The sequence below is a fragment of the Azolla caroliniana genome, unplaced genomic scaffold, assembly GCF_043228905.1.
Source record: "Azolla caroliniana isolate FFs.n. ecotype wild unplaced genomic scaffold, voAzoCaro1.0.p SCAF_20, whole genome shotgun sequence".
NCBI lineage: Eukaryota > Viridiplantae > Streptophyta > Polypodiopsida > Salviniales > Salviniaceae > Azolla > Azolla caroliniana.
The window spans coordinates 13,896,320-13,909,476 of NW_028230455.1; the positions used below are offsets into that span (position 1 = coordinate 13,896,320).

Genomic DNA, 13,157 nt, shown 5'->3' on the forward strand with positions numbered 1-13,157 from the left:
AGCAAACTAGTGAATTGAATATTATCAGGCACTTAAATGATGGTTGTGGGTGTCGGTGGTTCCAAAAGCAAAAAGCAAAAAGCAAAAAAGTAGAGATGAAACATCAATTGTGGCCCCAAAAAGTTCTCTTAATACAACAAATATTGCAAAGAGCAAATGATGGGGACTACCCATTCTTGCGACATTGATAAATGACATGTCACACACACACAAACACATGTATGTATATGCATACATGTTTTTGTGGCAAAGCAATGCCTAAAGAGAGATACATACACACTTTTGCTTGAGAATACATGATGTCTACATACATGCATGATAATACATTTATTATGTATTTATGCGTATTGATACATACTAATGTATGCTTGGATTTGCAAAAACAAATGTGAATTGATGCATATTCCAACAAACTTTTGCTTGCGAATCATACATGCATAGACACATACACATGGCCACATACATGCATACATATCTTGGTCTAGGCAGTAACTATCTGTTTTTGCTTGCAAATGCATGAGTGCATACATACATTAGTAGATGAGTGTATCCATGTGTATCCATACATACACAAATTTGGTTGCATATTTGTCTTCATACATACATACATACATACATGTTACTTGAATATGCTTTTTGACAATATAAAAGTGATATAAGTCAATATTTGATGACTATTTTTTCTACACTTTTAATGGGCTATCTCGAACATATAAATGCACCTTCATTACCATATACTTCTCAAAAGTTTACACATTGTGTTGTGAGTAATCAAGTGTTTTACTTTACATTTTCCCTGAAATTCCCAGATTCTTTGCTATTCCTAGTACCTACATGCTGTTGGGAAGATCAATTCCAAATCCCATGCTATAAGTAAATACTTTGAGCAATGGTTCATTCCAAATCCCTATGATATGACTGTATTCTTATAGTGAAGATTGATTCCAAATTCAATGATATGAGAACACATTCTTAATGTGAAAATCAAAAGTATTTCTCGACATTATTCATTCATTGGCGGTCTGTTGGATCTACCACTAACTATGAAGATCTACCTCAATTATGCTCTGTTATGTGGTGTGATGTTGCTATTACATCTTTGTACTACTGAAAGCAGAGTTATTCACCTGGATAATGATGATACTGATCATGATGAAGACCTACCCTTACATTCAATAACTAATGGAAGAGGAAGGAACTTGTTATCCTCTTATAATCAATCTATGTATATATCTAAATACATTGTGGTGGACAAAGATGGTAATGGGAACTATAAAACAGTGCAAGAGGCAGTGGACTCTGTGCCAGATTACAACAAGAGATGGGTCTACATCCAGATCAATGCTGGCTTGTACATGTAAGATTAACAAGGTTACTAAATAAGTTGATTCAGATGATTTATTTATGTATGCAATGTATGTGTGTGTGGGTGTGCAGGTATGATGGCATATATGTGTGTTATGTATGGGTATACCTTATCACTAATAAGAATCAAGTAATCTTTATTTACATAAAACTTACCCTTATTACATGTATGTATGTCTGTATTATAACTTACATGTCTTGTAAGATCTATGCATATCCTTACCCTGGTCTTTAATTCTTAAGTTCTACATGACATTGAAGCTGAGGCATGATTTATATGTGTGTAGTGAGAAGGTGACCATTGCATATACAAAACCATTCATCATCTTTGAAGGGGCAGGAATGACATCAACAATCATAAGCTGGGATGATACAGCAAGCTCATACGGCACTGCAAATAGTGCCACTTTTTCGGCAAATGCGGATAGTTTTGTGGCAAGGGGCATTGGGTTCAGAGTATGTTGTAAACAAAGGCCTGGTCTCTCATTTTTTATCATGAAAATAAGATCAAATTTTAAGAGCACTGTAGTTCTAAATGTTGGATTTGTTCTCTAAATGTGTATAAACACGAAAAATTATGTGTATATATATGTATGCATATATTTGTTTGTGCTTATTGTCATTATTTGTTCTTTTGTAACTAGAATTCAGCCCCCCCTCCCTCACCTGGTGCTTCAGGGGGCCAAGCAGTTGCTGTCTTCGCGGGCGGAGATATGATGGCATTCTACAAGTGTGGATTCTATGGAGCTCAAGATACTTTGTTTGATGCTATAGGCAGGCATTACTTCAAAAAATGCTATATTGAAGGTTCCATTGATTTCATCTTTGGATTTGGCCAATCTACTTACAAGGTAAAAAGCACTTTCAAAATGTACTTTTTAATTGATTTTGGGAAAGTTTAAAAACTTTCTGACCTCTTATGATCTCTCGCACTACGAATGTCCGAGAGAAATCCGTAATTTCGCATCTGTATTTAAAGACATTTGTGATCTCTTTCCTTTCATTGTTTCAGGCTTGTGATTTGTATGTGAATGCTCAAGAAGGTTACATATCTGGCTCAATTACAGCCCAGAAAAGGCAGGATCCAAATGACGCGAGCGGATTTGTGTTTGTGGAATGCAATATCACGGGCACCGGCGAGGTGTTCCTAGGCCGCGCATGGGGCTCATATTCGCGTGTCATCTTCATGTATACATATATGAGCTCCATCATCATTCCAGAGGGTTGGTTTGATTGGGGCAAACCAGATAGAGAAAGGTATAATCCTCTTACACTCCAAAAATGGTGGATAAAATGCATGCTTGATAGTTTGCTTTAACTCAATCCAAAAACACATGAAGAGGTGATTCAACCCAATCTAAAGTCATTTAAAACAACTAGAAAAATAAGAAACAATCCTTAGGGATTGATAGACATGTCTTTTGATCCATTCATATGCCACTTGTTTAACAAAGACCCCTAATACTTAAACCCCCAAGCTTGATAGTTTGGTTTAAGTCAATCCAAAAACACATAAAGTGGTAATTCAACCCAATCTAAAGTCATTTAAAACAAATAGAAAAATAAGAAGCAATCCTTAGGGATTGATAGACATGTCTTTTGATCGATTCATATGCCAATTGTCTTTCCTAATGTGTTTTGGACTAAAAGAAACAATAAAAGGAGATGATTTTATGATCTAGCTACCTATCCCGGTCCCCAGCTCACACGTGTCTTGTTATTATCCCAACCCCATTTTTGTTCCTAGTGTTTTAAACATTGTGGCCAAAGGGTTCCCAAACATTTGTTTTGTAATGAAAATAAGATAGTAGATAGGCAGTTGAGGCATCACCTAAACTACCAATAACAGTGGGTGATATTTGTTCTCGAAACCTTATTTCAATATGCGTAGGGCATTCCACTAATCGCGCGTAGTGTTACTGTAGTCTCCCTCTCAATGATTAAATGAGGTGTATCCATTGTTCAAAACATTTAATTTGCATAACAAGTTTAGAGTAGAGAGGTTTAAACGTCTTTACTACAGTCGGAAAAGAATTTTGCCCCATGGAAATGTGTATTTTGTCATTGGGTTATATCTTAAAGCACATCAATGGCTAAGAGATGGTGTACTCTCTTAAATAAACCTACAAGCTCTATCCCTCACATTCAATGCTCATCATCTCTAACACAATAAATTGTCGAGACATTTCTTCCCTTGGGTCATGAAACTTGTGGTGGACATCAATATATCGTCATCTCTCTTGCTCAAAACATTGTTCAATATTTCTTTTGAGGGTATCCATTTTGTGGGTCGAAGGTTAAAAAATTAAGATTTTTTTTGCCTCTTTCTTGAATCTCTACCTAGAGGCTAGTGAAAATGATTTTCCAAGCATGTCGCCAAGCACACTATTTGTGAATCCATTATAAGACCATGTTATCGCCCACATTGAAACTTAGTCATGATGCCAAATCAAATGGGTAGGTAAATGCCTTTATTGGTTCTATTTACTTGAATTTAAAGATATTTCTAGAGATCCGGGGTTCTATTGATTAACTTGATATGGAAGTACTTAAGTGCCTACTTTTTTTTATGGAATTCAAGGCAAAAATTTGAACCACTTGTAAATAACTTTTTGAGAATATTTTTAAGGCCATCTAGCACATACATGTTTGATTCAATTCCAAGTCTTGCTTGTTAATTATTTATGGTAAGTGCAGTGCGCCTTCACATGTGAAGTCTTAAAATGAGATGTCATTCTTAGTTCGGAAGGCAACGCTTAAGTTCCGATGGTAAACTAAATTGTTCTCCGTACCGGTGTAAAGTTCATGATCTGATTAAGCACTAGCAAGTTCATGTTTTCTAATACTCTCAAAGGTGGTAATGAATGTGTTTAAACAATGTGATAGTGCAAACAAAATGCAATTGTATGGTGTGCCATTGGTCCCAATACACGAGACAAAGTAGGCTTAGCTCAAGGATATTATGTTTGTAATAAAAGGACAATATCTTATTTTTGTTTAAATTTACATTAACATTTTTAGTAACTTAACCTGAAGTAGAGGTTTCACTTATCCCTTTACACTCATAGAAAGTATAAGATATGTAAAGTGGCTTGAAAACATACAAATATATAATAAATTTTAAAACAATTTGACACAAAGGGAGTGAATATTGACTATGCCAAGAGAAGTATGTCCTCTATAAGAACATAAATAGTATGATGGTAATCATTATTTGCCTGCCTACATTTGCTTAATGGAAGCATGACCCATCCTCATATTTTCACTTATAATCAAATCATTTGTGTGTATAAAGTATATCTAGATATATTCGTAATGATTTAAATTTCATTGGTTTTATGCATCTTTTACTTTGCAGGACTGTTTACTATGGTGAGTATAAATGTTATGGCCCAGGGGCGGACAACTCAAGGAGGGTACCGTGGTCTCACCAATTGACTGATAGTGAAGCACAACCATTTTTGGAAATCGATTACATTGATGGTGGGAGTTGGCTTCAAGAATCATAATATTCTTGGATAAACACACATAGGAATACATCCCAAGGTTTTCATCATAATGCATAATTCCATTTTATATTTCCATCCACGAGTATGGATTGTTACCGTATGTAAACAAAAGCACAAAGATGTATGCATTGTCCAAGTCATTGGTGTTGAAAAAACACCGACTAATGTTGGTGTTTAATTGTATAGGAACATCAATTGAAAGCACTCCATTATTTCAAGACCTATGAACACTAATATATTATTTGAAAGAAATAGATTCCACACATTGATCTAAAATATTCTTACATAATAACAATAGAATGCATTAAAAAATATTTGACAAAATATGCTTGCTATCACAATTGCAAGGTAATGCAGGTGAAGCTACACATCACTTTGCCTAGGATTTGCCTAGGAATTTAATCATTTTGTAAATGCTAGGACTGAAAGCGGAGCATATTCTTACCAATAAAATAAAGGGAAAAGTACCAAGATACCCTTGAAAGTTCGTCTATTTATTAGAATGCCCCTGGAAGTTCCAATTTACCAAACTACCCGTATGTCCAAAAAATTACACTTTATAAAGTAATTATACACTCAAATCTTTGGTAAATAGGGCTAGTTCGGCTCCATTTCTTCCATTTTTGGTAAATAGAGCTTGTAGATTTGAGTGTATAATTACTTTATAAAGTGTAATTTTTTGGACATACGGGTAGTTTGAAACTTCCAGAGGCATTCTGGTAAATAGACGAACTTCCAGGGGTATCCTGGTACTTTTCCCTAAAATAAATAATGTGGTTCAAGATTAATAATGCCAAGTATTTTTTGCATGGTTAAGAAAGTTCACCTTTGTACCGCATTAGTCCCCTAATGTGCTTTTTGGATCAATCAATTGTTTAGCAAAATAAACATTTTTTATCCAACTTTTGTATATTCTACAATCAAAATTTGAGCATCTTCTAGAAATAAAACAGATAGCATGGTCTAAAATAAATGACGTGCCAATATTTTGAGCATTTTTAATACCTTGTTGAAAATCTATATCTCATGCTATGTAAGGACTGTTGGTTTGTTGAACAAAAACTAAACAAGTTTAACCCCACTTTTCTCTCCACAAAGATGGTTCACCAAAATCATGGATACTTGAGAAAATTACAAGCACGATTTGCTATTATCACTATAAACGTCATTGAAAATAATATTAAGGTTTTTTCAAAGAACCCTCATTTTTTTAATTCCAACATTTCTATAATTAACACTAATCTTTGTTAAATCTACAATAATCTATATTAGATGATATTGAATGGACTTTGGAAGGGTATTGGATGATTGCTTATTGATAATTGAAAATTACGTGTCATATATCTAGAATGGAAGATAGAAAAATGGTGTACCCAATAGAAGAAAGTAGGGATATTTTGATACTTTTGTGGAAAGAGAGGGATTTTGGGAGCTTTTTCTCCAATTTGAGAGAGAGGGAGAGAGTAAACAAATGGAGCATTATTTGATAAACAGACTCCTCAAATAATCATTTCTATTTAGTTTTTAAACCATATTCCATGGCATGAAACCATGACAACTTTTCCCATATTACAAGAATGTCGCTGATCTTGAGAATGGGGTTAGATGCCATCACCCCAATTGAACATATATATTTAGGTTATTTCAATTAGTGTTTCAATTGCAACATGTTTACATAATTCTTGCATCTTTAGAGTAATAATACAAACAGAATATGAAGCACAGTTGAGCACTGCAATAAGTAAATTCCAAAGCAATAGTTGAACAAATGATGTTCATAAACAAGCAAAGAAGCTCAAAAAAAGTTCGCTATCCATGTATACTTTTGAACATCCATAATGCAAAATCTACATTCCAAATCTTTGGAGAACTTTATAAATTTGGGATATCGCATATAGGACTTGTTCCACACTCTGTGCATGATTAAAGAGATGCCTATCAAAGATTCAAGAGATGCTGCACACTGCAACATTCAAGAGATGTAAAACCTCTTGAATGTCTAATTTCTTTCTATTTACCTATTACTGTTCACAAGGAGCAGCTATGAGAAGGCATACGAAACAAAAAACCTATTGGTCAATGTAAACCATTAGAAGGTTTCAGCATTATTCCCTTTGTCACACTTTTATACATGTTCCCATAAATGTTTCAGAGATTTCCTTAAAATTATTTAGACCCCAGCTTGGTTGTACAAAAACATGGTTGGGTTAAAATGCATTGCTAAGTGATTCCACTGAATGAAATATCACGCATATACAGAAATTTCTGTACAACCTGAACACCTATTTACTTGGCATTCAATAGCAAGCAACATTTTGATACTTTCCAAAGCAACTTTAAATTAGGTTGCATAAGCAAGCCTTTCAAAGAGGATCAGTGATCGAACGGTTTCTTGTCTCCAGCACTGTTCAGATTTTGTTGCATGCCTTTCTGGCATTCCAACATCAGAGCGGAACATTTCTTAGCACAAGCTAGTATTTTTTCATCTCTTGAACACTGAAGATGGTCAGATGCAATTGCGTCTTTAATCCCTGGTATGTGATATCAGGCATATCTTTCTCTTATTTTCCACTCCTTCAACAAGCCGATGCCTTGCAAATTGGGCATTGATTTTTTAGCGAAAGCCACTCCTCAATGCATAGAAAATGATGGTTGTGCCCACATTTTAACATACCTAGTTGGCTACCTTCTTCGAAGTCCAACTACATACAATTGAAAGATGTTAATTAAAAGTAAGATGATAACAAATCAATCTGATTTACGACTTGAATGCTAACAAATTTACCTACCAAATGCTAAGATTATTTAACGATTGTAGATTTACCTGGCATATGCTGCACTTCATTTCAGAATCTTCTTGGTTGCAATCATCGTTTTGTACATACGTGTGGCCTTTCAAACATCTTGAAATCATGTCCTCCTTCAAACCCGTGCACACATTCCCTATGCTTTCTTCTAGCGCAAGGAGTTCCTGATTGTCATTTAAGCCCAAATTACAATTCTGTAACCAAGTGCCAAAAAAATTTAAGATAAAACAGAAGTAAAAAGATATACTTCATAGGACATGTTGTCAATATCTAGGCGCAAATCTCTATACTGATCTTGTGACTGTAACCCTCCCGCAAGAATCAAGTTGGCCTCCCATAATAAAATCCTCTGTAAAAGAATGCACAACATCATAAATGTATTGCTCCATTGCCTTGCTTCACAAACACTTCTTTTCCATTTCAATGAAGCTTGACTAGAAAAATGAGACAGAGAAAGTGAAACCCCTAAAGGTTAGCAGCTTTTAATTAATTGGATTACCTCAGACAATCCATATGTAAAGAACTCTTGGTTCTCAAATCCCTGAAATGGAAATTGCCTAAAAGATCTGAAAACAGGAGTCTCAGATGTTGATCGTACACGATAACCTTCTTGATACTCTGGAGATAGCACTGCTCCATTTAAATTTGGACTCTGAAGAGCACTTGTATATGCCCTTTGCATATCAGGAGTTGATAAATGCATATCTGGACTACTCATATAAGACAATGGAGATGAGATAACTTCATGAGACCTAGTTCGATGAGACATTCCGAACATTAATGGCGGTCTAGCTCTAGAAGCAGAAGGTGATGCAGAGAAAACAGAGGAAGCAAAATTTGGAGTATTGGGAGAGAAAACAGAATCGATTCGTAAACTTCTTTGTGAAATGGACTCATGGCTGTAGAGACCAATTCCTCTATTGACACTTCCAGCCAAATTTTCTGATATTTCATCATTAGAGAAGGACACAGATGAAATTATTTCATAAGATCCTGACGAAGTTCTAGATGTTCCTTGATCTCGTCTGATGTGCCCATCATTTGATGCTTGTGAAGCAGTATTGATATGGGGGATGTTTTCATTAGAATACAGATTACTAGACTTCATAATCGTGGGCCTTATCAAACACCAACTGCCTGAACGGAAAGACGATGTTGCACCTTGTCTTGACCCTGGAGATGATCGGTCTACATTCACCGATAGTTTTCCTTCACAAAACAAACCTCCAAGTCTATAGCGTAAACGCCGACAAACCATAGAACCACTGCAATTTAACGCATTTTTTTTATGTCCCAATCCATCATTATCTTCATTCCTATGAGATCTTGATCTATGTTTGTTATGTGGTGCAGTCATACAAGGAGGAACCTCTGAGGAAGAAATACAACTCAACTTCCTTAAACATTGCTTGCTTTTTCTGAACCTAGATCCATAACCTGAAAACATACTTCCTTCCCTCGGAAGCCTTCTGGTATTGCCAATAACTCTCCCAAGAAAGCTCGGACGAACAGACGTTGGTATTCCTGGGGGCACTCTTGTAATTTCCTCAAATTCTCCCACTGAAGATAGTCGTGGGGTAGTTGAAATCTCAATACAATCTTCCGTAATCATAGTTCCTCCAACCATTCTGAATAGAAAGTGTATATCAATCCTTTTACTTGACCTTTCTTTCTGAAGACGTGTTTACATCTCTACATTTAACTCCAGATATTAATAATCATCCTCCCAGACTGCCTTTTATGATACCATATGTGATGCGAATCTGTTCAAACATAAGGTTAATGGATTTAGACAAAGATTTGAAGAACTTGAAATTTAGGTAATCCAAAAAATACTCTTCAGATGAAGCATACAAAACTACGTCCATGATGCTCCTTGTTTCTTACCAGATTTCTTGATTTCAGATTCACTATATAAATTCAAATAGCTCCAATGAAAAATTTACCAGTAGAAAGAGCTTACCTAATTATAACTACGCATTGATGATTGAACAATTCCCTATAAAGATATCATTTTGAAAGAAATTTAATCGTTGGGATTATGAATCATACCGGTCATTTTGTAGATCTATTCATTATTGTACTCATATATAGAGGAAAATTTATTCTAATTGTAAATTAGTGGAGTTGATTTCAACACAGAGCAGATGATATTTTGATGAGAAAATGCATCACCAGATGGATGCAAGTCTTATGTACCTCATCAATACACAATCTATTACTATGCCTCTTGGACCTAAAATGCAGATAGCAAGACGGTGATGCGGTATTCACCACATCAAGAGCTCAATTAAAAGAACCAGAAACTCCAAAAAATTTACGTGAAATTTGCATTACTTTTAGAACATGGGAATATTTTCTATATGCATGACATGAAGGCTTGAACTCATTAATTATAAAGTGGCAGTTGCAAGAAAAGAATGAGAAAACGAAAAGAAACAAACTGAATGGACAGAAGACAGAAAGTTCCTCTATTTTATAAGTAAATCTGTATAGACAAAAAGAAGACATGCATGATAATTCTATTACAATCACCACAAAAATATTGAATTCATCCACAATAGCTGAAGAATTTATAATATCAAGAATTTTCAATCTTGCATTAACACAATATTATCCCGAATTACACCAATGCAAAACTCGAAGCTCTACTTCATATAAGAAGTTATTTTGGTGTCTTTGGCATTTATTAGAATATAGAGACAATCTAGCGAAATTAAAGCCCCCTAAACAGGAAGATAACTAGATTTTGAACATACATATTATAGGCAACACATTGCTATTCATCAGTGATAAAAAACAGTTTTCAATCAGGATTCAATGTGAACTTCATCCATCAAATATATTCAGTAGAATGCCTAAATTTTTCTTTAATCAGGAATCACATTTTTGTAGCATTGCATTTAAATGTAGCCCAGGAGAAATGACGATGATTCGATTCTGTACTAACTACATCATGCAATTGCTAGAAATCCTTGCAAAAGGAATGCTATATCAAAATGCTTCAAAGTGTCTTGTATACTACAGGAATGCTTTCCAACAAGAATTAAGAAATATTTCAAATTGTTCCGTGCTAAAACAAAACAGTATCAGAACCAAAATTAGAGAATTGTGATTCTGGTGTACCTTACTAAACCTTTTACTATGTTCCTTATCAAAAGATAGCATCAGAAGAAAAGAAGTAATTTAACATTGCCTAATTCCTGTCCTGAAGTCCACCTTCGATTGTCTGCCTAGAAAAATAAGAAATTCTTATGAATGAAGATCTTTCTCTAGCTTCATATGAATAAATTTCATTCTCAAAAACAAATTTTGACGCCATAGATGAAAGCTATCATTTAAAAAACCTTAATTCATAGCTGTACGTTTGATAGAAGGAAATTTTGACCATTTCAACAGTAAACCGAGTAGAAATTGATGTTTTTCTTCAAAATTCCTTCAAAAAAGGATTGGATGAAGGAATAAATTGATCTAAACTAGAGAACTTCGTCTATGAAATAGATGCAGGGAAAAAAACTTATATCATTTCCTGCAATGGATGTGAGAAAAACTTCTGCCAAAAATCTAAAACTTCATGACTGTACATCTGATCGATAGAAATTCTCGATAGTGACACATGTTTGTTTTTTTTAAACACAAACGAAATGGATACATTGTTTTTCAGTTTATCAAATCCCAGCAAAGAGAAGGGAGAATCTTATGCTCACCTGGAATTGGAAGCTGGTTCATTTGAAGGAAGAAGAAAACGCAGAAAGAAAGAAGATCGAACCCTAATCTCGTTCGATCTGATGGCGAAGGAAACCGCAGACACGATAGACGAAGGCAGGAAAGAACAGATACGTTATATACATATAAATTTATAATATATATATATATATATACATATACCTCTCATATTATTATAATTTATTATTAAAAAACAGAACTTTCTTTTGCAATTATAATTGAATAGCTATGCTTCCATTGATTTCCAAATTACAGACATACATACATATACTGTTATACTATATACACATACATGCATACATACATTATACATACATGCTTCTCTCATTAAACTAATAAACAACAGGAAGGCTCGACCACACGAGACAGGTCTCAACAGTAGTTACAAGACAAGGCTAGAAATGCCTTGAATGGATGCTTGAAAGAAGACAAATGGGGGAGAGGAGGGCGGGTTCTTTGCCACAAGAAAGGACTCGAGGCAAGGTTACAAACTTACATGAAAACAAGAATCAGGTTTGTCCGAGAATCAAAGGAGGCAAGTTCCACAGAAGTTATAACGTATGCTGGTAATTTTGCACAACAAGCAATCAACTTTTTTGAATGCGCGATGTATAGGATATGTCAACGTGCTTGGGTGATTTTCCCTCATCAACACATTAGAAACACAATTGTTCTTAACTCACAAAGACCAAATCCAAGGGAAATGTTGTGCATATGTGACACATGTTTAATATTACCGCATGCACTTTCTAGTACGGTATTTGTATGGAAAGAGGTCATGGATATGGATACATGCATTCAAGTCTCCCATGCATTTGCATGGACAGTCAATTTTTTTGCTTCTTGCTCGGTTTGTCTCCTACATTCAAAGCTTGTATAATTCACAAGGAAAATCCTGAGAAACTAATGGTTGAAACTTACATTAGAAATCTTGTGTCTCATTTTGATATTATTACTATGTGAGGAAAAGTAATACCATTTATTTCTTCCATGAAAATAACATGGCTTGGTTGGACACCATAATGGAAATGCATGTCTTCCAACATCCAAGGAACATATTCATGCATTCAAGTCTCGCACAAACCTAATAAATATAAGTCCTTGACATGGAACTTAACTTTTGTACTCTTGTGAAATAATAATAATAATAAAAGTCACCAAAGTCAATAATTGATGCTTGAGCTATGGTTCATTTCACTTTGATGTGGTTAGTTTCTATGTGGGGGAAAAGTGAAATTTGTGTGAAGGCTATGGTTGTCAAAAACATGACTATTATTTGTGAGTATTAGGACTTAGGGGTTAATCTATAGCCCCAATTGTGAAATTTTGGAAACAAGCCTAGGTCAATGCGTGGGAGGTATGTCATGTTGGTGTGGTGGGGCTACAAAGTCGTGGTAGTGGTATCATAGTAGAGGTGAGTTCGGTTATTTTAGGATCTTTTTATTTTATTTGAGTTCATTCAAAACAAAATACAAGAGGAACATTTTACTACATAATCATTGCTCCCACCATTGATGCTAGTACACACATCGACATCATTGTGTTGCTTGTTGACATTGTGTTGTAGCGGTATTTCATGTGGTCCACGCCTCCAATACATTGCATTAAGATCAATGATTGATCACCATATTTATATCATCCATATACAAGTGTGTATTAAGGTCATGATTGTGGATTTCTGACTTTCATCATTGATTAGGCCATTCTCGTGTAATCTGTAAAAGATGATATCACAATTGATCATTGGATC

At 34.8% G+C, this 13,157-nt stretch overlaps 2 protein-coding genes across 3 annotated transcripts; one reads left to right on the top strand and one right to left on the bottom strand.

The window, feature by feature from the left end:
• Positions 1 to 734: 734 nt before the first annotated feature.
• Positions 735 to 5,096, top strand: LOC147851156 (putative pectinesterase 15). Of its 2 annotated transcripts, none has more exons than XM_087335875.1 (5): positions 735 to 1,357; positions 1,653 to 1,821; positions 2,010 to 2,216; positions 2,378 to 2,622; positions 4,762 to 5,096. In XM_087335875.1, exons 1-5 carry the CDS (start codon positions 1,044 to 1,046, stop codon positions 4,805 to 4,807), a joined length of 981 nt encoding a protein of 326 aa, XP_087192001.1. In that variant the 5' UTR covers positions 735 to 1,043; the 3' UTR covers positions 4,808 to 5,096. The 2 variants fall into 2 exon arrangements, with proteins under 2 accessions (XP_087192001.1, XP_087192000.1); XM_087335874.1 differs by having other exon boundaries at positions 736 to 1,357; positions 4,724 to 5,096.
• A 1,850-nt stretch (positions 5,097 to 6,946) lies between these two features.
• Positions 6,947 to 9,308, bottom strand: LOC147851157 (uncharacterized). The gene is made up of 4 exons (XM_087335796.1): positions 8,181 to 9,308; positions 7,929 to 8,030; positions 7,699 to 7,845; positions 6,947 to 7,576 (listed from the first exon to the last, which is right to left on the bottom strand). The coding sequence occupies exons 1-4, from the start codon at positions 9,306 to 9,308 to the stop codon at positions 7,451 to 7,453; spliced, it is 1,503 nt and encodes a 500-aa protein (XP_087191922.1). The 3' UTR covers positions 6,947 to 7,450.
• Positions 9,309 to 13,157: the final 3,849 nt, after the last annotated feature.

Excerpts from the sequence above, each read along its gene's own strand:
- LOC147851156 (XM_087335874.1), top strand. The coding sequence starts at position 1,044 with ATGAAGATCTACCTCAATTATGCTCTGTTATGTGGTGTGATGTTGCTA. Across the intron at positions 1,822-2,009 it reads CAAGGGGCATTGGGTTCAGA|AATTCAGCCCCCCCTCCCTC; the intron begins GTATGTTGTAAA and ends TTTTGTAACTAG. Across the intron at positions 2,217-2,377 it reads TTGGCCAATCTACTTACAAG|GCTTGTGATTTGTATGTGAA; the intron begins GTAAAAAGCACT and ends TCATTGTTTCAG.
- LOC147851157 (XM_087335796.1), bottom strand. The coding sequence starts at position 9,308 with ATGGTTGGAGGAACTATGATTACGGAAGATTGTATTGAGATTTCAACT. Across the intron at positions 8,031-8,180 it reads TTACATATGGATTGTCTGAG|AGGATTTTATTATGGGAGGC; the intron begins GTAATCCAATTA and ends ATTCTTTTACAG. Across the intron at positions 7,577-7,698 it reads TGAAGTGCAGCATATGCCAG|TTGGACTTCGAAGAAGGTAG; the intron begins GTAAATCTACAA and ends AATTGTATGTAG.